A 25,541-nucleotide genomic window follows, 5' to 3' on the forward strand; every position below is an offset into this window, starting at 1 on the left:
ATTCTGAGCCTAAAAGTCTAAAACTTGATTTATAGAGGCATCTCTATTAGAGTTGCTGGATCCAGGACACCTAGTTAAATTTGGATTCCAGATAAACAAAATCTCAGTGTCCGTATATCTGAAATTCAGATTTCACTCGGCATCTTGTATTTTGACTCACTACATCTGGCAATACTAACCTATGTGCTCCTATAAAGACATAATTTCCAATAAAGGATGAGTTAAATAATAGTATTTCTTTGTGTGTCAAACAAAAATCAGCCACTATATATACAATACCAAAATTCGCATGTAACTCAGCCATGTTACATTGATAGTTTTTGATCATGGTGATTTTCTTTTAAAAAACACCATTTCTTCACATTTTTAAGGAAAAAAAGAGTAAATTTGTTCTTGTTTTTAAGTCCCCAGGCTATGTATCACTTGGTAATAAACACAAAAGTACTGATGGCATTATATTACATTATGCATACAAACATTAGATACTCAGTTTTTACCCTGAGACACCATTGAGGTATACCACCCAGGAACAGATACTATAAAGAAAGTGTTAAATGAAAATAACAGATTAAAGACATCTGTTTAATTTACTAACATGCCCTGATGATGTTCAGATAGATGAATTACCTGACAGGATTACTAGTCAAAGATACGCGGAGGGACTCCAGGCATGTGACAATGTCATCTGCAGACCCCATTTTCAGTTCATGGATGAATTCCTGAGGTGAGATCTGTCGCCTATTCTTAAGACTTCCCTGTAATTTAAAGAAAAAAAAATTTATCTTCATTAAAGCACTATCAATTACATTAATCCTATCTTTCATATAGCAGCTGCATGCAACTACTCCGAGCAGTCTTACTTTGCAGGAATGATTCCTCTGCTCACAAATATAAATTATCATCTACGATATTCACCAAAGATGAAACACCAAAAGGTTTGCAAATTAAAAGGACTTTCTCAGGGTGCCTGGGTGGCTTAGTTGTTTAAGTATCTGACTTCGGCTCAGGTCATGATCTCACGGTTGTGAGTTTGAGCCCCACGTCGGGCTCTGTGCTGACAGCTCAGAGCCTGGAGCCTGCTTCAGATTCTGTGTCTCCCTCTCTCTCTGCCTCCTCCCCGGCTTGCATTCTGTCTTGCTCTCAAAAATAAATAAACACTAAAAAATTTATTTTAAAAGTAAAAGGACTTTCTCAAATGCAAAATATCATGGAAAACAATGAAGTGTGGAGACATACATATCATAGGAAATATCTGAAAATAGAGTAATCTATTTTAGGCACTTGCAACATAAAAATCAAAACTCAATACAAGAAAAGCCCTGTTAAAACTAATCTTCTAAGCACCACAAAAAAAGCCTTGAAGCTACTGACTCAACTACCAGTAAGTGCCTAGTTCTAAGCACAATATACAAAGAGATGATCAAAACCTAAGTCTGGAAGGAGAAATGCAAGCACAGTAGTAATACTTTCTGGTGAATCTAATTCCTGCTATACAGTACCTACCTAAGGACCCAGAGGAGGAATTCCTAACTTGGTGAGCAGATGAGGGAAGCCCGAGTAAAAGCGCGAAGGAAAGTCAGTTAAGGGAACTGAGAATTAGGAACTTCTTCCAGACTGAAATAGGGCACATGTGTACAACCACAAAGAAAACCAGAAGCACTTATAGCCAAAGATATCAGCCAGATCAGGGAGGGACAGAGCACCGATAATCAATCAGATTTTCCAGGGCAGTTTTGGAAGGATCACTCTGGCAGCAGTATAAAATGCAGATTAGAAGAGCTGGAGTTCATTCATTATTCAACATTTCGTGCCTACTAAGTGTCAGACACTGTTTGAAGTGCTATACAGAGAACAGTCAATAAGAGACAAACATCCCTAGGTACATGGAGCTTTCTTCTCCATGGAGAAGAATAAAGCCAGGCAGTCAATAAATGAACTAAGCAGTTAAAGTAGTTGCTTTGTAGCTACGGAAAAGTGCTACAGAGAAACATAAAAGCAGAGAAGTAGAATAAGGAGCACAGGAGGTGGTTTGCAATTTCAAACAGTGTGGTCACAGAAAGACTCGCAGAAGAATCTGAAGGCCTCAAACTTGAGTATTAGAATAAAGGTGTGAAGGACAGAGAAGTAACCATACCTGTAACTGAAAAGTTGTAATGGAAGGGACTGTACCCTCAGAGGCCACCCAAAGAACTCTGATTTTACTTTCAGATGAGAAGCAACAGAAGCAGCAAGACTGGTTAGAAAGGCACAAACATAGTCCAGATGGAAAAAATGAAGCAGCATGAACAAAGTCCAGAACTGAATCTACTTAAATTACGGATTACACATCCAAGGGGAAGGAATTATACATGTTCAAGAGCAGATTAGTTGGGGTGTCAGGAAATCAGATCCACTTTTTTTTTAATTTTGTATTATTAATTTGCCATAATATTGTCCAAGAAAACACTTCCAATAACACAAAACAAATTAGCACAGGAAAGACAGAGGGTTTTCATCAATAGCAGAGTGGTTATTTACCAAAAAGAAAAACAAAATTGAGCAAAATCTACAAAAATAAATTTGAAAGGAGAAATGAAATGATTTAGTGAAAATAAACACTTTTGAAATCAGTGACTGTCACGTATTATTAAAAAGAATACATTCAACTTGTACTGACAGCATTTTCGGTATCCTTTTCTGCTTTAAATTACTTAAGTATTGTCTGTTCAACACAGAAAATTTGGAAATCAGAAAAGCACTAGGAAAAAAAAAATGCCTCAAAATGACTCAATTTGGTATTTCTCTTTTAAGTGTTTTTTCTCATTTAGAATATGTAATATTCCATATACATTCATAAACACATGTACTTTACTTTCAAAAATATTCTGTCATACAGATTGTTCAGTAGGCTACTTTTATCTTTAGTAATATTTCATGAATATATCCCACATCTTAAATGAAAATATTTTTCCTGGCTACAGACTGTTAACATACCATTACTTACATAATTTAGACCCATATTATTGGGCGCTTAGGTTGCCCAATATACTTTCTTGGTATCTTAATTTGTCAAGTTTCCTGTACATGCTGTCAATATTTTTTTAATGCTTACTTATTTCTTTTGAGAGAGAAAGTAAGTGAGCACACGCATGCAAGCAGGGAGAGAGGGAGAGAGAGAGAAAGAGAGAGAGAGAGAGAGAGAGAGAGAGAGAGAGAGAGAGAATGAATCCCAAGCAGGCTCCTCACTCTCAGAGCAGAGGCCCATGCAGGGCTTGATCTCATGAACTGTGAGATCATGATCTGAGCCAAAATCAAGAGTCAGATGCTTAACCAATAGAGCCACCCAGGTGACCCATCAGGTCAATATTTTTATCAAAATATGTATCAACAGAAGTTAAACTAGATCTTTTTGTAGTACTTTCTGAATTTATCACTGAAATAATTATGATATGGAGGGATCAAAATACACCAAAGCTGAGATCAACTGGTTCCTTTCAACAAAAAATGGGTAAGCACATATAGTCAATACGTTTAAAATGTAAGAATAAAAAGCAATAAATGCATTTGAATAAAAGCAAAAGTGATTTAGGGGTCCCTGGGTGGCTCAGTCGGTTAAGCAGCCAACTTAGGCCCAGGTCATCATCTTGCAGTTTGTGAGTTCGAGCCCCGCGTCAGGCTCTGTGCTGACAGCTTGGAGCCTGGAGCCTGCTTCGGATTCTGGGTCTCCCTCTCTCTCTCTCTCTGCACCTTCCCAGCTCATGCTCGCACTCTGTCTCTGTCAAAAATAAATAAATTTTTAAAAAATAAGTAAATAAAAAATAAAGGTGATTAAAAAAAAAAAAAAAGTAATCACCTGCCCCACCACTTAACCCTATCTTTCAGAGGCCATCACTTTTAATTCCCTTAACTGTTGCTTCTGATGGTTACTTAATATGTCTAAATAACATGTTTACTCCGATTTTCTTAAACTTCTAAGTTTTCAATATTACCTTTGACTTCCATTATGAAAGATAAGGAGCTAGTTATATTAAAACAATGGAATTTGTACTCTTCCATCTTCTGACTATAGTTATAAGTAAACTCAGTTGAACCAGAAGATGCCAATTCCATGACATGGAAGCTGACTGAATCCAGGCTCTATGAGATCCAGAGAGATTTTTGGATCACTGAACTTAGTAATTCTTTAGTTTGTTTCATGACACAAAATAGGACATCATATGCCCCCATTCATAAAGTCTTCCAGCTACTATAATTCCCATGTTGGTCAAACCAACTCATTGGTGCCCCCACAGTAGTGGAGATGCGAGAAGCATGTTGGATCTTCCCATTCCTATTCAGTATTTTACTGGAGGTACAAACTAGTATGGCAAGGCAATAACGACAGCAACAATAGAGATTAGAAAAGAAGAAGAAGTAAGACAGTCTCTACTTGCAGATGAAATTATCTACATGAATTCAGCAAGATCACAGAATAAAAGCTCAACCTTTAAAAAATATTTTTTTATTTCTAAATATTACTAGTAAGTGAGAAATGAAATTTTACAATTTAACACTTCAAATAGCATCAAAAAAAGCCCTCACAAAATAATGAGGAAAATTTTTAACAAAAGAAGATAAATACCTATATGGAGAACTACAAATATTGTGAAGAGGTATTAAAGAGGACCTAAATCAATGAGCTTATGCCAAGTTCATGGGTCAGAAGGCTCGGTATTATTAAGACATTGTTAAGAAATACATTTTCTGAAGGACAATGTATATATTCAATATATTCACCATCAGAATCCCAGCAAGTTTTTCAGAAATTGAGAAGCAGCTTCTAAAATTTATATGGAAAAAAAATAAAATTTATATGGAAATGCAGGAAACCTAAAGTAGAGCAATTTAAAAGAATAAAGTTGGGGGGATTTTTCCAATTTCACGATTTACTATAAAGCTACTAAAATCAAGTTAGAATAGTAGAAGCATCAATAGAAAAGAATCCAGAAATACACTTGCACCTATGTAGTCAATGATTTTCAACCAAGGTGTTAATGTAATTTAATGGGGTAAGAAGAATCTCTTCAACAAATAGTGCTGGAACAACAGGACATCCAAATGAGAAAAAGTGAACCTAGACCTTAGACCTAAATGTGCAAGCTAAAACTTAATGTCTATAAGAAAACATAGATGAAAAGCTTCACTACCTACGGGAAGGCAAAGATTTCTTAGGACAAGAGGCACTAACTAGAAAATTATTCATAAATTAGACTTCATCAAAATTTAAACCTTCAATTTTTCAAACAACTCTTAAGATAGTTTTATTGAGACAATGAAAAGGAAGCCACAGGCTAGGGGAAAATATCCATAATACAAGTCAAGAAGTGTGCAGTTCGAGTCTACATAACGTAACAAGCTAAATGAGCCTGTTACTGGTTCCTGAATGGCGGCAGAAAACATGAGTCCGCAGTTAGAGACAAAGGGCTGTATTATGCCTGTGTTGGTTCCCTGATCCACCAAGTCCCACAGGGGCAACACAGGGCTCCCTGATGGATGATCAACGCCTCCACATGCCGTAGAATGCATTATAGGATACTGAGCATGGGGAACTCACCAATTTTAAAGTGAACAATAACAAGCCTGCTCATCGTCTACAGGGAGACATAACCACCTTTCAAGGCAGCTCACTGCAAGCACAACCCTGAGAAATGGATTCAGTAAAGAGCAGTCAAGCCTTCCATTCTTGGTGTAACTAGAATAAATATACAGAGGTACTCAGGAACCATGGCAGACTGCCTCTCCCAACAATAAATGCATCTCATAAAGATTTGTATTCAGAACTTTCAATGAAGTCCTACAACTCAGTAGTAATAAGACAAATAACCCAGTTTAAAAAATGATCAAAAGACTTCATGAAAGAAGATACATGAATGGCCAATAATCACATGAAATAATGTTCAAGATGATTTGCCACCAGGGAAATGCGGTTTAAAACCACAAGTGAAAAAAACAAAAACAAACAAACAACTCACCACGAATGAGGTAACACTTCACATCCCCTAGAGAGGGGAGGATGTGAAGCACCTAAAAGTCACCTATACTACTGGTGGAAACGTAAAATGGTGTTGCCACTTTGGCAAAAAGTCTGGCAGGTTTTTTGTTGTTGTTTTTTTTTTTTTAAAGATAAATGTACACTGACCAGAGGACTCCGCAATTATACAGCGAGGTATTACGCAGGAGAAAAAACAAAACAACAAAAATTCATACAATGTTCAGAGGTGTTTTATTCATAATATTCAAACACTGGGAACAACCCAACTATGCATTGAGTTGTGGTATATCTATTCAATGGAATACTGTACAACAATAAAAAAGACTCACTCATAATGCAACCAGATAGATGAACCCACCCCCCCCCCCAAAAAAAAAACTGCTGGGTTAAAAAAAGCCAAACAAAAAAGAGCACATAATATATGGTTGTATGTATATGAAAGACCAAGACCAACCTGTCAGTCCTTTGTCCTGCTCCACTCTCTAGCTAACAGTATAAAAGCAAACGTGTCAATAGTTTTTGTTGTATTTGGGTGGAAGATGGAGGTACAGACAGACAGCATCTTAAATGGGGCAGCAGGTAGACTTCACCAACAAACACTGGGAAAGACAGAATAATTTCACTGGCTCAAAGTAACTCTTTATTTCAGCCATAGAAAGTCTTCCAGTTTGAGCAATTTATTATCTAAAAACCTCCACCTTTTTGCCCGAGATTCTTTCCTCTTAACACCCTCCCCTTTCACCCAAACTGTCACAATCACTACTGAATCTTTGCACAAGCCTACTCCCAGACAGCACATCTGGGCTGAGACTCACTTCCTGGGATAGGCCTCTTCCGAGCCACAAAAGGGGAATCCCCCGTCCACGGATTCCTTCTTCTTAACACTCGCCACTCTTATTTATTGTATAGAGGATACTGTGAGCATCTACTCTTTCCAGACATTGTTTACATGATGTAGACACAGGTGACCTAAGTGGTAGCAGAAGCAGCTATTAAAGAGTTCCAAGTCTGAGCAAATGACATTCTCCTAAGAAAATAACATTCAGCAGAAACCAGAATGAAGAGGAGAATGAAACATGTTTCAAGCAAAAGCAAAAGGCAGGAAAGAACTAGGTATATTCAAAGGATGGTAAAACGACACCTCAAAATCCCAGGAAATGACAGAGTTGAACAGGACAAGAGAGACACAACAAGCTGGTATTGGAGGCAGGGGATCAACAAACAGCCACCTGAGTGCGAAATGTTTTTGTAGGACTCCCGAGCTAAGAGTGTTGCTTACATTTTTAAACGCTTGTAAAAAGGAAGAGGAGGAAGAGGAAACACTGGCACTGGCAGAAGTAACTGAAACCCTATGTGACTTGCAAAGCCTGAAACGTTTACTGTCTGGCTATTTAACACAAAGTTCTCTGGTCTCTGATGGTGAGGGCTTCAGGTTTATTCTGAATGGATGGAAAACTATTGGCAGATATCCAGCAGATAAATTCTAAGATCTATTAAAATCAAAAAACATTTTTTTTTTTTTTAGAGAGTACACCCAAGTGGGGGAGATGGGCGGGGGGGGGGGGGGGGAGGAGGGACAAGGAGAGAGAGACAGCAACAGAGGCAGAGAGAGAGAGAAACAGAGAGCATCTTAAGATTCTCTTAAGCATGGCTCAATACCACCACCCTGGGAACATGACCTGAGCCAAAATCACGAGTCAGACACTTAACCGACTGAGCCACCCAGGCTCCCCAAAATCAAACGCTTTTTAAAGACTGTTCTAACTACTGTGTCGCGACAGAATGTAAGGAGCAAAATGTGAAACAAGACCACCGTTAGAAGGCCAGTACAGCGTCTGGTCAAGAGTGGACAGTAGCCTGGTACAAGGAGCCAGTGATGGAAGGCATGAGATCTGCTCAATATGAAGTTAGATCAGTCAAGACTGGCTGATAGTTTGGAGGTGAGGTATTGAAAGAAGTTAAATTCAAAGATGATGCTGAAGTTTTGGTCTTAACAACTAAGTGAGCAGTGCTGCCATCTACTGATCATTGATTCCCTGTCAAGAGCCTCAAGAGTGGTGGACTGGGGATAAACCCGGTCCAAAGTTCAAGGGGAAAGAAAAAAAAAAGGGGGCAACTCTTGTGAGGAGATTTCCCATAAAGGAGAGCAAAGAACTGGGGCAGCAGTTGGTGGGGAGCTATAGTGTGGATTTTCTTTGGGGGAAACTACAAGATGTTTGCAGGCTGATGGAAATGACCAAGCAGGGAGGAAGAAACTAATAATGCAGAAGAAGGTAGGTAAAGATGCAGGGAAACAAACAAGTAAACAAACAAAAAACTCAAGCAGATGACTCAGGATGTAGCCTACAAGAGGAAGGAATGATCTTACACAGTCACAGGTAAAGTCTATCACCATAAGAAGAGCAAAAGCAAAGTTGAGGGAAACAGATTCAGGTAGCTTGTTAGACCTGGTGATTAGGAAGTGAGGCGTGAAAGTTCTACTGTGATTGCATCAACCTTCTCAGGGATAGAAATAGCAATATAATCGGCTACAAGTGAGGACGCAGAGTTGGAGGTATAAGAAAAGGTATGAAATCATTTCCAGAAAGCAAAGAAGTGTGCTGGCAAGGGTCAGGTGGTAGGATATCTGTTAAGGGCTCACTTGTCAACCGTAGTCATTCAGAAAACACTACTTGTGGCTGTATGCTTCTTCCCAAATGCATGTTGTGCTGAGATGCAAAAGCAGACGAGGTAGGAAATTTAGTTTAACCAAGGGGAGAGTTTATATGGACCAAGAGGGAAATAAAAGAACTGTTTACTGAAGGTAACAATGGAGCATGTGTCTAAGGTCAATAAGGAAAGAAGGATGTAGCAGCAGTTGGAAAGTGATGGACATGAACAAATGGTAGAGTCGATGGATCGGTAGTTCTAAAAGGGTTATGGAATTCTTTCAGTGGGAATATTAAGTAAGCAGAAAGACAGGTAATGCTCCGCTAAGTTTGTAAACCATATTTAGGGGTGGTATTTTACTATGGGAGGCAACGAGTGGTTGAGGTTGGGTAGAAAAACCAAAGATTGCTGGAAATGATAGTCGAGAAAATGAGAGGACTGAATGTTGGATGGATCCTCTGTGTGAATGATGAGGTCAGAAAGGACAAGGGCAGCGGTAATAGCAGGAAAAAAGCAAAGGCTAGGGGCCAAATCTGTGAATGTGCTGGTACCTCTTTGTATTTTACTGGAGAAGGTCTTACACGTCTACTCAGACAGTGTCTGCCTCTGCCTAATTCATCACTGTGTCATCAGTACGTTGTAAAATTGCTGGCACTCAGTGAATGAACGAGGCTATAATGAAATCTAAGGTATACATAGAGTAAGAATTAAAACAAGAAAGGCGAGGAAGATAAGTCACAAGAAAAAATTCTCAATACTTACTCAGAAAGGAATATCTCAAATGAAAGACACAGGCAACAGACCAGATAATTGGGTGATTAGCTTTCACCAGAATTTCCCCCTTTTATTATAGTACTATCAACACACAGGTACAAAAGAAAGGAAATTGTGGGGAGAAATACATTACGTGAATAATCAGAAATATTCCTTTTAAGCACAGCTCTTCCTGTGTTTCTTTCATTTCACATAACTTCAAAGGAAGCGGGAAGTAGGGGGAGAGAGGAAGGACACTCACGTCTGCCTATCTCTGATTCCATTAGCCATGAAGATGAAAATACTTAGAAAGCTTTATCCCCTGTGGTATCAAAACACATTAGTGAGATAAGGATGTCTGCCTGACATCACAAAAATTAGAAGGATATTTATCCAACATAATTTTTAAATCTTTTTTAATCCCTTAGTAAATTTTATTCTGAAATACCAAATGCAGGATAGAAAGAAAAGTACATAACATTCCTCTTGTCAGATTCCTTATTAAATGTATTCTAAGGTATAGAAAGTAATATGCACTTTCACAACTTATTTCCCTCACCATTTCTATATTTCTGAAACCAAATATTCTTTCTTTTGCTATGTAACTATTAAAGGTAATGGTAGTCATTTCTTCTGTACCTGCCTCAATGCCTGCATTTCATCGCAGGTCAGGTATCAGAACTTTTCAGTAGATTTCTCCATTATTCTGTCTCATTTATTTGTTTGCAGAATTTGAAATACCATCTCCATGACAAATTAAAAATATATCCTATTTCCAGTTACCGGTAGAAAGTATTAGAGAACATTCTTTCATTTTTCAAATAATTGAATGATTTACATACAAATATGGAGAATTCACCACTCAATGGAGACCTAATTTTAAAAACAGTAAAACAAGCTATCTCTAGAAAGCCTGCAGGCTCTGCAGGAAGATGACCCACCCTAATGTGTATGTGGGTGAGGACAATGACCTTTCAGTCCCTGGTAGAATGTCTGACACATGATAGTTGCTTTAAGCAAAAGTTTGCCCAATTACTCAACTCATTGAATCATACCTTATTCCTCCTGGAATGTACCTTGTACCCATACTACATCCTCAACCATGGGTAATGGTCTCTTACTCACACCTAAACCCATAAGGAAAAATCAGCATGTTTTAACATGACCCAAAATATATAGCCTTTGGCAGTTAAAAACTTGAAATATTGGGGGACTGTAAGAAAACACTGAAACCTTAACTTTTTTAAAATTTCTTTATTTTGAGAGGGGTGGAGGAGGGGCACAGAGAGAGAGGGAGAGAGAGAGAATCCCAAGCAGGCTCGCACCAATAGTGGAGAGCCCCATGCGGGTCTTGAACTCACGAAGCATGAGATTATGACCTGAGCTAAAACCAAGAGCCAGATGCTTAAGTGGCTGAGCTACCCAAACACGCCAAAATCTTAACTGATCTTTATATGAAGTAAGTTACTAGACTCAAGATCCCTCTCAATGACATTCACTTTGTAATTTTTAGCAGGTAAACTGCAGAGAACAACAAAAATTCCATCAGCATAAAACAAAAGGAGTCAAAAAGCCTAATAAGTTCTCATAGCGAGGAGAGTGTGCGTGCACACGTGGTCTGGCATTGGTGTGTGTGTGCCTGTTTCTATCTGCCGGTCAGTAACTCTAGGTTAACTGCCTCAGTATCTCTTTAGTATTAGAACTCCTGTGGTCTTGGTACCTAATTCAGGTGATCAGACTAGTGAAGGAGAAGAAGATATGAAATGTGGAGACTATTTAAAGAAATAGTGTGCATTGATAATGACTGTATTTTAAGAAAACTGCAGAGTCAGCACTGTGCAAAACGGGTAAACACAGTTGCTGTCAAGGGGGTAATTATAATCTAAATTACTATCATGTATATTGCTATTAAAATGCATTACTACAATTTCCTTGCATTTTTCAAATGATTTCTAGCATCTCTAATGTCACAGATCAACAGAAACACTAAACTGTCAGTGCAGTATGAATTACTTATTTTCAGAACATTTACAACCCCAACAGATCTCCAGTGCCAATAAAATCTGTTATTCAGAGATGATATTATGCAAACTCATAGTAGAAACTACGAGCAATGACAAGTACTGCAGAAAGGGGCGTTCACCAACCACCAACAAAAAAAAGTTCAGCAAAGAGTTTCTTTTAGGAGTTATTATTTTTTCCATAAACATTTAATGAGCATGATTATGTACCAAGAACTTCTCCTATAATTTTGGAGGCTGCTTTTAGCGTACATTAAAAATAGCATACGTTAAAGGTTTAGAATTATCAAGTACATTTTACAAAGGAACATGATAAAATACAGAAAAATCTGCTGCTCTCCCTCTTTCAGTTTCTAAAATAGCTCTACAGAAGAAAAAAAAAAAGCAGATTGATCCAACACTAATTTTAGCCACTCAGAAATTAACTTGCATAAAAGAAATTCAACACATTACATTCCTCGTATTATCCATCAATACTTAACTAGCATCGACATCCCTTCTATTCACAGGAAAGCTTTCTCACATTAGCCCATTGCCTTCAATAAAACAGTTGACTATTTAGACAATTTTGTATATTTAAAAAGACTTGCTTCAACTGCTCAAAGCAATGTCCTGCTATTATAAACTTCCATCTGGTTACCATGACCAGAACTCAGGTGCTTTTTAGCTTCTAAACCTCAAAAGGATGTACCATAACAGTTAACAGTCAACTGCTTCTACCCACAGCCAGAGAACAGAAGCCAAATCAACCATGGTGAGCAACACATCATGAACACATTGCATGAACCATAACACACAATTATAAATAAGAATGAGGGTGTCTCTGAGCTGTATGGCATGATTTTCATTACAGAGTTTGAAGTCGAAAAATTATGAAAGAATGTATTACTTTGTGTTTATGAAGAGATATATTCATATATTCATTATTTGTACAAAAACAGGCAGGAAGAGGGGCGCCTGGGTGGCGCAGTCGGTTAAGCGTCCGACTTCAGCCAGGTCACGATCTCGCGGTCCGTGAGTTCGAGCCCCGCGTCAGGCTCTGGGCTGATGGCTCGGAGCCTGGAGCCTGTTTCCGATTCTGTGTCTCCCTCTCTCTCTGCCCCTCCCCCGTTCATGCTCTGTCTCTCTCTGTCCCAAAAATAAATAAAAAACGTTGAAAAAATAAATAAATAAAAAATAAAAATAAAAAAAAAACAGGCAGGAAGAAATAATCAGGAACTCATGAGATTGTGTACCTTCGGGGAGATGGGAATATGGTAGGTAAGACAGAGAGCAGAACACCCTAAAAGAAAAGAGGGTAAGTGACAATGCTTTAGGGATACCTCTGTGTATGTCTTTTTATTTTTCATACACTCAAAAAGAAAAAAAAAACAAAATCAAAGAGGACGGGAGGAAAATCCTTAAGTGAGACGAACCCAAGTAAGTTGACCTAATTATAATTCAAATAGGTAATTATTTCAGAGAAATAAACTAGAATATAAAAATCAAAGGTAACAGTATAAATTTGTGGTCTGAAGGAAAAGGTATTTGGATAGATACAGCTAGCTAAAAATAAGGAAAAAATAAATAAAAGGTATATGTATATACATGTATACTATAGGTTTTCTACATATGGATTTACTTATATTTAATATATATACACATGTATGCATGCAATTTCCAAATATGCACACATCCATATACACGTCTCATACATATCAACATATATACATCTCCATATACAACATATATACATCCCCATATCAACATATATATATGTATATACATACATACACATATATATGCCTTAGCTCTGTCTGAAAGGGCCTAAAGATGGCCCATTAGAAGACCTAACATTCAGATCCCAACTTCTAAATAGCATTCTCCATTAAAAGAAACCATTCCTTGAACAAAGGACTGATTCCAGGGCAGAGGCTAGGATAATACAGGATGATCTCAAATGTTTTCTGCAAGAGAGGAAGCAGAGCTCCAAGAATGATGGGGACATGCCAAAAGATAAGGGAACCAGCCTGAAGGGGTCTCTACTGGCCAAAGATACCAGGGAGAGGATGGGCCCTGGAATGACTGCTTCGAGGGCAAGAGGTTTCCTTTGGGGTTGATGGAAAGGTTCTAGAACTGAACAGTGGTAATGCACAACACTGTGAAAATAGTAAATGTCAGTGAATTGTACACTTTAAAATTGTTAAGGTGGTGAAGTTTATAGTGTGTGGATTTTCTCACACAAAAAAAAAAAGTTTTAAAAAACATTTATGAAACAGGAAACTTGTTGTCTTAGAAGTTAGCAGTTACCTTGAAGAGAAGAAGCATAGGGACTAGGTCATACAAGCTCGCTATCCTTGTCCCATTGCTTCAGCTGTGTTCTGGGTACATGAGTGTGTTTATTCTGTGTTGGCTTATTCACCAATATAATAAAGATTTGTGAACTTTATTATATAAATTTAATTTGAAAGTATTTAAAACCCAGATTCAAATTTACTAATTTTTATGCTTTATTCTAAGGATACACGGTTACATTCAAATTGAATTCCTTTCAAATCTTTAGGTTTTAAAGCATGCCATTTAAAATGTTTTACACTAAATGTCATATTTTCTGGCTGAAAAATGAAATTAATGAAAAGTTACACCATGTCAAATGAGGCCACTTGTTTATATTTAGCATCTTTGGTATACCTTTTAGAACTGGAAAATGTTGAGTTCCATCTGAACAACAAACTGCACTTTAAAACTTGAAAAAAAAAAAAAAAAAAAAAAGCAAAAAAGCCCACAGTTGGGGGTGGGGGAGCTGATTAAATAAACATGGATGTTCTAATTTGCCAGCCTCTATTTGATGGTTCAGTGAAGGATAAAGATCTATTCGGCACATCTGAACAGAGAGGGAAAAAATGTGCTGATGCTCTTAGTCATTGGTTCATTATCTTCTTTATTGTGTTGATTATGTTTATGTAAGAAGAAAAACCACAACAAAACTTCATTGGGCATTTACCAAAAAAAAAAAAAAAAAAAAAAAAGGGAGGTGGGGGCCAGGGAGGGGGGTATAAGAAAACACCAGCTGTTCCAGTCTTTAAAATTAGGCAATTTGTTTTTCAGTCCCTCCAGGTAATTGCACAATTATTTGCCTCCCCAATTCTGAGTATTTTCAAGTGTCACTGTTACATTTACAGCACAAGCCTGTCTTCCTTTTTTTTTTTTTTTTTTTTTTTGCTTTTTCTTGATTTATAGAAGAAAACTAACTTGCTTCTTCATATCCACAAAGCATCCTACAAATCTAACCTGTTTATGTTAGTAAAAAAATATATACCAGCACAAAATGTAACATTTTTCAGACTGTTCTTCATACAAGTAACATTAACAGTGGAATATGGAGGAAAAATAATAGGAAAAAAGATCTTGGGATCTGAATCACATCCCACTCTGACCAGCTGTGGCACCTCAGGGTGCTTATGGAGCAGAGGAAGCTGTAAAACTCAAATACACTTGGAATATACCTGTATTATGTGATTTTATCACGAAAAGCATATATTCCTTTTACTAAGTTATTTTTAAAGCTGTGCAAGCATATAGATCAAAGCAAAGCAAGAACCCATAGTCTGCAGGGTTGTTTAGAAAGGAAGCAACATGAACTAATGAACTGATTAAAATGAGGAGAAGCAACTGAGGTCCAACAAAAAGGAGTTAATTGTTCATTTGTGTTCTCCCTTGTAACAAAGTACATATACGAAAAGGCTGAAACAGTCTCCTATTTCCATTTCCCAGAATCCCTGGCATTATGTTCCAAGCAGATACTGAAAAAAAAAAAAAAAAAAAAAAAAACATTAATAAAATGAGAGGAAAAAGAAGTTAATGGATCTAAATTTACTCAAGTACTATGCTCCTGCCAAGAGTAAAAACAATGATGGTCCTATGGTAACATGTTATAAGTTCATCATTTCTACGATGTTCTGAAAACATGGCTATCCATCTAACAAGTCACTCAATAAACATGGATAGAAGGATCTATGTGTACCATTATGGTGAATACTGGGACTCAAAAATGAGTAAGAGAAGATTCTGCCCCTGAGGTCGTCATCCTCAGGTAAGAAAAATCACCTGAACAGTTACAAGGACTCCAGCCTTGGTGAGCAAAAACGGGGAGGGGGGGGGGATGAGGAGGGGGTGGAAATATCCCAACTGTTACCCAGAAAATCAGGGGAAACCTCCAAGTAAAGATAATTCAAGAACTGGTCTTAAAAGATGGGGAGTATAAAGCAGAATTACAAACATGGGCACAATAAGGTGAAAGATGTGGCATTTTAGCAGCTAGATGGCTACATTACAGATGGTATAAGGAGTGAGGAGAACGAGGACACAAAATACACAGGAACCAGAACGTGGGCTGTGGCTACCTCAGCCCAAGGGAAGCCAACATTAGCCCACAGCTAACAGGAAGTCACTGCATAATTAGAAATCAAATACAAAAAGCTATGTCAGAAAGATACGAGAGCAACAGTGAGGAGGACAAAAACATGAGCCTCTGAGGTTAGAGACACAAGGGCAGTTCAGGTGAACCTGTAAGGAAGATCTCTTGCTCTTGGTTCTATTATAACCTTAAAGAAACAAAACAAAACAGAACAACAACAACAAAAACCCAAGAAAGAAACAGCTAGAAAGTGTTACTAGAGTTGGTCACAAAAGTGTGCTCACCTCACACAGGAAAACCTAATGTGTTCTACCTCCAAGGCGCTTACAAGACAAAAGTGGGAGAATGGTTTCTCCTGCATTAACAGACACAAAGAAGCCTCTCTCTAATCATCCCACTCTTCTCAGAAATATTCTGTGCTCCAGTAGGGGAGGAAAAAAATTTTCTAAACCTACTTTTTCAATGTCCTAGCCTACTGTTCTCTTTCAAAGGAACTTCACTACAGACAAAATGAGTAACATTCAACCCATGTAGGCACATCATGGTTTCCCACACACGTAATAAATCCCTGCTGATGTGATTCCTGCAGCCCTCCACATCCCTACCTTCAAATGGTTCAAATCCTGCCTGTCCTTCATTCCTGTCGAACACCACTCCCCATGGCAACTTTTTCTACTTACCTCAGCAGGAGGTGATCTTAATCTCCAAATTCCCACTTTAAGGTCTCCTATTGTGTGCTAGTTACTTCCAGCTTGTTTTATCAGTGTACTTATACATCTTATGACTCCTAGCAGATTTTTTTAAATACAATTTATTGTCAAGGTAATTAACATACAGTGTATACAGTGTACTCTTGGCTACAGGAGTAGATTCCCATGATTCATCACTTACAACACCCAGTGCTCATCCCAGTGCCCTCCTCAATGCCCTTCACCCATTTCCCCTCCACCCCACCCTCCATCAACACTCTGTTCTCTGTATTTAAGAGTCTCTTATGGTTTGCCTCCAGCTTTTTCCCTTCCCCCATGCTCTTCTGTTAAGTTTCTCAAATTCCACATGTGAGTGAAAACGTATGGTATCTATCTTTGACTGACTTATTTCACTTGGCATAATACCCTCCAATTCCATCCATGTTACTGCAAATGTGAAATTTTCATTCTTTTTCATTGCCGAGTAGTATTCCAGAGTGTGTGTGTGTATGTGTGTGTGTGTGTGTGTGTACACACACACACACACACACCACACCTTTTTCCATTCATCAGTTAATGGACATTTTGGCTCCTTCCATAATTTGGCTATTGTTGATAGCACTGTTAAACACTGGGGTACATGTGCCCCTTATGAATCAGCACTCCTGCATCCTTTGGATAAACTCCTAGTATTGCTGGGTCATAGGGTAAAACTCCTTGGGCATAAGACAAATGTTGGGCTTGTCTTTATACGTATCACAGACATAGGAGCTCAAAAATGAGTTTAAAAAAATTTTTTTTGAATCCACCTTGATCAAAACCATGTTGGGGCACTTGGTTAAAACAACATAGTTATAGTCATTCATTCAACAATATTTGCTGAGCATCTATTAAATGCCAGCAGTGAATTACACTGTAAAATAATGAACAAAATCAGCAAAAAGATTGAGCTTTGGAAATGCACTCTTGGGAATTTTATTTATTTATTACCAGTTTAGGGGGTAATTCTTTCCTTTCCAAGGTAGTTACAGTATCATTACTACTTCGACCAATTATTCAAAGTATTTGTCTTCAATTACTTCCTAAAACTTTACCTTCATATACCCACCAAGCACACAATGCCCTCATGAGCCACCTGGATAAATAAAGATACCTGTCCTAGTAAAAAAGATCCAAGTGTCAAATATCGGGCTCTGGAGTACTGGGGATGAATGTGAACACAAGTATTCATGGTAAAAAAACAATACAAATTCCTTGTGTTCCCAGACCTGGTCTTACATTACATTTTTATTATGTATCTGTTTCCTCCACTAAAATGTAGGCTACATTAGCACAGAGGTACTGTCAGCTCTGTTCAGCACAATCCCTACCGCCTAGAACGGTGCCTGGCACAAAGTACTACTTGTTTAAAGAAAAAAAAAAAAAATGAATGAGATTAAACAATTCTACTAATCTATTTCTACTAATCTGATATCGTAAGGACTCAAAGTAAAGATCATGACTCAAAGACCTCCCCTGTGTCAAGCTGTCGACATGTTTTTCATCTCTGAATTTGATCTTAAATTCTCAGAGTAGTTTATAAATAGGCTGTCATTAACTACTGTCATTAACTACTAAAATCACTGCTAACTCAAGAGGAGGGAAATGCCCATTAATCACAGCTTTAAACAATAAAAAGAGGTGCTCTACAAAGAACTGCACAAATACAGGTATAAAAGGGGGGGAAAATTAAGTATCTTTCCAAAAACCAAGTAGGAAATACAAGGTCCTAGAGGCATTGCTTAATCATTGTTTAAAATGATGTATTTCAGAATAACTTCGATGATCGTCTGCAGAAATTTACACATTCCTAATGAATATCAAAGTAAAAGTTAACACTTTTGAAAACCAAAATATCCTACACTTTCTGAGTAGGTCCTACTTACTAAATCCTGATAAGAATAAATTACAACTAAACTCTGAAATGTCATTTGTTTTCCAATTTTCAGTCACCGTATCACGGGTCCTGGTTCATAATTAATATGGCACCGCTGGAAAGTGTTTAACAGCCACCTCTCAGAAAAAAACAAAAAACAAACAAACAAACAAAAAAACAGCTTTTTGGGACTGTTTGCCGGTCTAGGTAAATACTCCCCAATGGCCAGTTTCAAGCAAGCGATGCGAGGTCACTGAATGTGAAGCAAACCAGCTCCAGAACACCAGTGAAAAGGATACTGCACTGGAGTAGCCGGTGGACGGCACAAGCTGTGGGTATAAATCACTCCTTCAGTAACTTTTGTGAGCATACACTACACACCAGGTGGGGACGGGGGCTTGTTGACCGTCACACAACCCCCGTGCTAGGGTGAAATTCTAGTTCTCGTGTAAATTAGAATGGCACAAGGCTGTATGTATTTCAAACTATTTAAAAATCTAAGACAAATGTCTCTCACCTTCAGTTGGCAACGGCTTGTGCTCGTTTCCAATTGCTCAGCCACCCATCTGATCTCCATCTCAATACTAAGTGCCAAGTTAACTTAAATGTTTCAAGTGTCAATGAATTTCAGGTCTTTCCTAAAGAGTTATATGCTTATTACCTGTATGTAATTGGTATTCTAAAAGTCCATTTTACTTTCAATTTACATCTTCTAATACATTTACTCAACCAGTATTTATTAAATGCAATATATACAACCTGATTTTATACACACACATACACTCTGATTAATAGGCATTATACACCTCTTTATTCAACATTTATTAAATACCAGATATATACATAGCAGACCTCTTGTTAGGAGGATGAAATACAAAAGTGATTAAGGTATTGCCTCAAGTTTATTTCCTTCACAGTAAATATTTGCCATCTTCAACTTATGCCCAAACGTTAAGTTTCCCATGTTTCTCAACTACTTAGTTTGAGCAAAATTTAAAATATGGCATCCTATAACCCCTTAATAGTAATTTTTTTTTTTAGTGTAGCTAAATCTTTGTTGCCATTTTGATATGGTTTTCTTAAGTTTTGAAACTCTTAATTTCTTTATTCATGTGTGTATATATACATAAATATTTAAATGTGATATATATAATTTATATAAATACATGTAATTTTTTCATAAATCCATAAAAGAATTTTTTCTTTCACCTAGCTACTATATCCCCATTCCGATTCTAAGGTAGTTCATATAAATTGCCTGGTATATACCCTTTCATATTTTAATCCAGGCACACATCATACACACGTGTACATACACACACACACAAATTATATAGTCAGAAAGTTGGGTTTTTTTAAATTTTTTTTTAACGTTTATTTATTTTTGAGACAGAGAGAGAGAGAGCATGAATGGGGAAGGGGCAGAGAGAGAGGGAGACACAGAATCGGAAGCAGGCTCCAGGCTCTGAGCCATCAGCCCAGAGCCCGACGCGGGGCTCGAACTCACGGACCGCGAGATCGTGACCTGAGCTGAAGTCGGACGCTCAACCGACTGAGCCACCCAGGCCCCCCTGTTTTTTTGTTTTTTTGTTTTTAATGTTATCACCTTATGTAATTCTCTGCACCTTTTCTGGTTTACACCTCATAGAAGTTTCTCCAGTTATCTAGTATTATTCTGATTCATTATTTTAATATTGGCAGAATACTCAATGCTATGGGTTATTTCTATATCCATTCCTTTTGTTTCCAGGTTTTTAACATAGTGAATACTACTAAAGAAAACACATCTTTGTGTGAGGTCCTCATCTATTGGTGCTTTTATTTTTATTTCATAGATTCCCAGAAGTGGAAGCCCTGGGTCAAAGAGCATGTATATTTTTTATTTCTCACAGACATTTCAGATAGCTTTCCAAAAATGCTGTATCATAGTACAGTTCCACCAGCCACGCAGAAGCTACTTTTCCCCACATTCTCACTAGAAGAGTAAAATATGCGATGGGTCTAAAGTCACTTTAGTTTGAAGATCCACAACTATAGATCTTTGTATTTATTTAGATTTCTTCTTCTTGAATGGTCGTTTTAGACCCTTAGCCCATTTTTCTATTGATTTGTTTTTCTTTTTTCTAGACAATTCATAAATGCTTGATATATAAATATATGTGTCTACCAGATTATTGGTCTTTTGCCAATGCTAAGCTTGTTAAACAAATGGTTTTAGCTTTAACAATTAATTATGCCTTTGTTGTCTTTACAGTTCCAAGGTTTCCATTTCTTGGAGAAAGCTGTGCTATAGTCAGGGCCACAGGCACCCAGGTTCAGAGGGGAAGAGAAGAAGGAAGACAAAGTCCTGACGTCAGACCCTCATTCTGGTCATCCCTTCTCTTCCAGGTACAAGAGTCAATAAGTTGCCTTTTTTGCTCAAATTACTTCAAGTTGTGCTTCTATCACTGAACCTGCACAGATTTGACTAACATTGTGATGTACTCTCCCAAATGAACTGCTAAATGTGATGCACCGTGGGTTTTATACATGTACCGGCAAAATCAGTACTATATAATTTTTTTTCCCATTCTCACCATCCATGTCAGTGTTTCTAAGGCCCCACATGTTTTTACAAAGAAAATATCACTACATAGTTTAAGGAAAATGAAATCTAATTATTTCTTAATGCACAATAGCTAAAGCTTTTGAAATTTATGTATAATTGACAGTATTATTTAAATTACTCCTAAGAACTAGGGTAATAATACACTTAGAGTTTCCATTTGACAAATGTGTCATTTTCTTAACACACAATTTCACACAATTTTTACCCTTTAAAATTTTCTATCTTTTTATACCAGAAGTGAAATAAGCTTTACTTCCAGATACTCAACTCAAAAGCTATGGATATGATGGCTAACAATTTTAGAAAGTACTTAGAATTTTACATGTTTGTTCTCGTTTTAAAACCCAGATCCCTAATGGCTTTATTGCTGTAGAATTCTACCTTTCTTCTTAATATTTAGAAGAAGAGAAAAACAACGGGACTACATAATTACCACTTAGAAACTACATAAGAGAAGATTTATATCAACATTTTGCTGCCCCAAATAGTCTGAACTGAGATCATCTCATGCTTAAGGAAAGAAGAAATCAGACATGCAGGCTCACCATACAGGTGAGCTGAGGAAGGCTGCGTAAAAAAAGTTCTGTCAATCTGGGACAAACACAAATCCGTGGAACCTCTCTGGAGAGCTTTAGGTAGGAAGTTTTTATAAAGCTCACATTTGATTTACCCATTTACTCAGTAGTCAGGCTACTGTGATTCATTCCTTGAGCTTTAGAAGCCACACTTGAAGGCAGCAGCAGAGTCACTGAATCATCTGGTGTGTTTGCAGAACTCATGGAGTGGGATCTGGAGAAAGCTTCCCAGCACACTCCTCCCCACAACAGTCATACACAATTCCAGAAGCAGTATTGCCCTGGAGTCCCCAGACCTCATTCTCCCCAAGAACGCACACACCTGTCTCCACACTCAATTATCTATCTGCAGTGGCCCGATGGATGTGTGAAAATAGGATGAAAATCAACCATGCAATACTAACCTCATATGCTACATAGCTTTGTCTCAGCTTCTCTTTTGATTCCCAGACTTGAGGAACCATTTGCTTAACATGAACCCTTTCAAATCCACATGCTGCTTCCTCCTTTGGACAAATTCCTAGGTGTGTGTTCTAGCTTCTTACTTGATCTTCTGGCACCTGCTCCTGAGCCTAGCCTCAACCTTAGGGTCACTTGAATTGGTGTTATTTGCCCAATCAGGATTGTTCTGGCCTATTCATAGTCAAAGGGAAAAAGATTATCAAGGTTCTAATTTATCTAGGTCGTCTTCCTTTTCTGTGCATTCTATTTGTCTCCTATCAGGACAGTGTCCCTTGGAGCTCCAGGCTTCCACAAACGAGCCTCAGCCTTGAATTGACCATTGAATGGTCAATTCAAGGATTAACCATGGCCACTGAAACCCATGAGTGCTTCTATCTGTGATTTCATGGAGGGGTGGGAGGCATGTAAAACTACATTTTTATTAAAAAGGTTCTTTCACTAAATAGAATTTGGAAGCCATTATTCTGCCTTAGTATTTGTTTATATTTTCCCAAATGGCCCTTAAGGTAGCTTTCAGATATTTTTACTGATGTTGCATCCGTTTAATACCTGTTCAAAACTCCTTACCTTCCCCCCGCCTTTTTTTAGAGAGAGAGAGTGAGCACAAAGGAGGGACAGAGGGAGAAGGAGAGAGAGAATCGTAAGCAGGCTCCATGCCCAGCACAAAGCCCGACGTGGGGCTGGATCTCACAACCTCACAACCGTGAGATCATGACCTGAGCTAAAATCAAGAGTCAGACGTTTAACCCACTGAGCCACCCAGGTGCCCCCCCCCCCATTAGGTCTTTACAAAACTCTATCCCTGTCCATACCCTACTCTTAACACAGGACTTTGCCCCTTACTTCCCTAAAAATAGTCAAACTAGGCAGTATTGACTCCATTTTCCTCTTCTATGAAGATCAGTATTCTTATCTCACACAGCACAATGCAATCTCCCACACAGCACAACTGTGTGCTTCCCTGTTTTTAAGACTAACACTAAAGCCTCAGTCTAACCCCAGCACCTCTTTCCCTCTTTTCACCACGATGATTCTTTTTCCACAAACCTTTCAATCCAGACCCACACTCACCTCCCTTGGTTCTGCTTCCCATCAGGCTACTAGTTTTCTATCACCAACTAAAATGACAAGCATGGTATATTTTCACTATCCCCCTTCCTCACTACATCCACTTCCTAAGCCCTTACAGACGTGATTACCTCCCCCCACCCCCCACCCCCAACACACACACACACACACACACACACACACACACACACACACACACACACTGTTTCTCTTGGTCTACAAATGACCATCTGTGAACTCCTCATCTCTAAGGCCTCATCTCAGTGCCCATCTGCCAATCTCCCTGAAGCCCAAGTCTGTTGTATCTTCCCACCTGGGCCCTCCTCTCCCTAGACTACCCCATCTGATTATTCTTCTCTACCACTCTACATCCTATCTAAAGATACAGATACCGCTATTGCAGCTTCTGAAAATCCTCTCGTTTTATTCTTCTCTTTTACCCACTCAACGGAGGCTTTCACCATGTCTCCACCATTCCTCTCTTCTTGCTAATTTATCGGTAAGTTTTCAACTATGTCTGTACACCATTTAACATGAGAACTAACCTCTGGCATGCCAGGACCAATTTCATGAATTTCAGAGAAAAATCTATACACCCTGGTGTTCTCTACAGCTACATGTTCTATCAGACTTCACTTTTACATACACCAACATTAAATTCTCCCTTGAAAAGGAGTTAGAACACAATCAGTACACTATTAAAGAAAAGTAAGACTGACACTTTAAAACTCACTAGAAAATACACCTGTCATTAGCACATCCTGCCAAATGTTTTACCTAACATGTGACAGACACCACACATGCAGTAACAACACGTAGAATTTCATTTACTCTCCACAACCACCTGAAGGCTGAGATTCTCAGCTTCCTGTTGCAGAATTCAAAGAAAAGTAACCAAAAATGTTAACAACCATTATCTCTGGCAAAGAAATTATGGTTTTCGCTTTCTTCTTTTTGGTTTGTATGTTTTTTCCACAATGATTATATATTACTTAATGAAAACATTCATTACTCAGTGAAAACACTCAGATAAAGGCATCAAGTTTTCAACTAAATAGCTTTGAAAACAGGGTTCTTACTTGAGTGACATTTCCTGTAAAGGCAAGAATCAAAGACATGTCAACAATGGAAAGTAACTTGGATGTTATCAGATGCACTCTAATTTTTAAGACTAGAAAAAAAAATCACTTTAGGTAATAATTTCTAAGACGCAGAAAAATCACATGAAGTACTTCAAATATAAATACTTTCCATGTATTTCAATGTAATAATATACCTCTTTGATGAATCAAGTCTCCAGGTCACCTCTATTTTTCATTTACTGTGATATTTACAGCATCCAGGATTGTCACACATAGGTAAAATGCTTAATAAACACCATTTGGCAATGATCACAAACTCAACATTTAATTTATTTAGGATTGATCCAGATGTTTCCAAAACTTAAGTTCGGCAAATAAAAGTGATTATTAAATGAGTGCCAATTTCCTACAAGAATATAAAATGAATCCGTGTGCTATTCCAAGTTACATTTAAAAGCCTTGCAAACAGCATACTATTAGCTCTGCTGATTTGTTTTTATTTTTGTAATTGAAATGTGGTCCATGTTATCAGGCCATCTGCACCATGGCAAAATGACTTAGTAAACAAGACAGAAACGGTATTCTGTTAGGAACAACATCAGACGTGATTTCTGCTAAGAAAGTATGACTCTACACAGACAATTTCTGGGACCAAGGTTGAAGACCTGGATGAAGGAAGGAAGCTATTGAGGGAACAGTCTGTCGCACTGCTCAGGTTTCCAGCTTGGAGACAGAGGAGAGTCCAGGGTCTCCTCACCCACCCCGTTAACTACCCAAGACAGAGTATAATACATTCTTAGCACAGTACTGTGGGCAATAATCCAGCACTTGACCACACACTTAGGGCCCACAGATCCCAGTGTATTCTTCTCACCTGTTACACATCTTGTCTCTCCTCAACTGTGAGCTCCTTGAAGTGCTAAATACATTGTCTTCTTCACAATAGCGTCCCCAAATTTCTTATGCACAGAATGGATTACTGTAGCCTAAACATCAAGGGGCAGGCACTGAAGTTCATTGTTCACATCTCACCACATCCCGAAGTAGGACATAATATGGTAAATGGTTGCCCTTCCTTTTCCCCTAGCTCTTTACCTCACAGCATCCTCTCCATTTTCTGTCCAAAAACAACTTTTTATCCTAAGAAATACACAAAAACACCAAAAACTAAAAGTCAGCCATAATCCCACTAGTCCTTTTTAAGTATACAAGGAAATCAGTCCTTGCCTCAGTTTCTCCAATCATAGCCTAAGATGACACTGTGAATGCTTTTGTAAGTTCAGGGAGTATCTATCAAGAGTTTGTTTTGTTTT

General features: G+C 38.0%; 1 protein-coding gene across 1 annotated transcript in view; it reads right to left on the bottom strand.

Annotated features, from left to right (window-relative positions):
- The window catches only part of DIAPH3 (diaphanous related formin 3), a 503,867-nt gene that overhangs the window by 391,448 nt on the left and 86,878 nt on the right, over nucleotides 1–25,541 (bottom strand). Inside the window, exon 5 of the mRNA XM_015536788.2 lies at nucleotides 628–755. Coding sequence (XP_015392274.2) covers nucleotides 628–755 — 128 coding nt within the window. The remainder of the gene's footprint in view (nucleotides 1–627; nucleotides 756–25,541) is intronic.

This window comes from Panthera tigris, chromosome A1 (genome assembly GCF_018350195.1).
Source record: "Panthera tigris isolate Pti1 chromosome A1, P.tigris_Pti1_mat1.1, whole genome shotgun sequence".
Classification (NCBI taxonomy): Eukaryota; Metazoa; Chordata; class Mammalia; order Carnivora; family Felidae; genus Panthera; species Panthera tigris.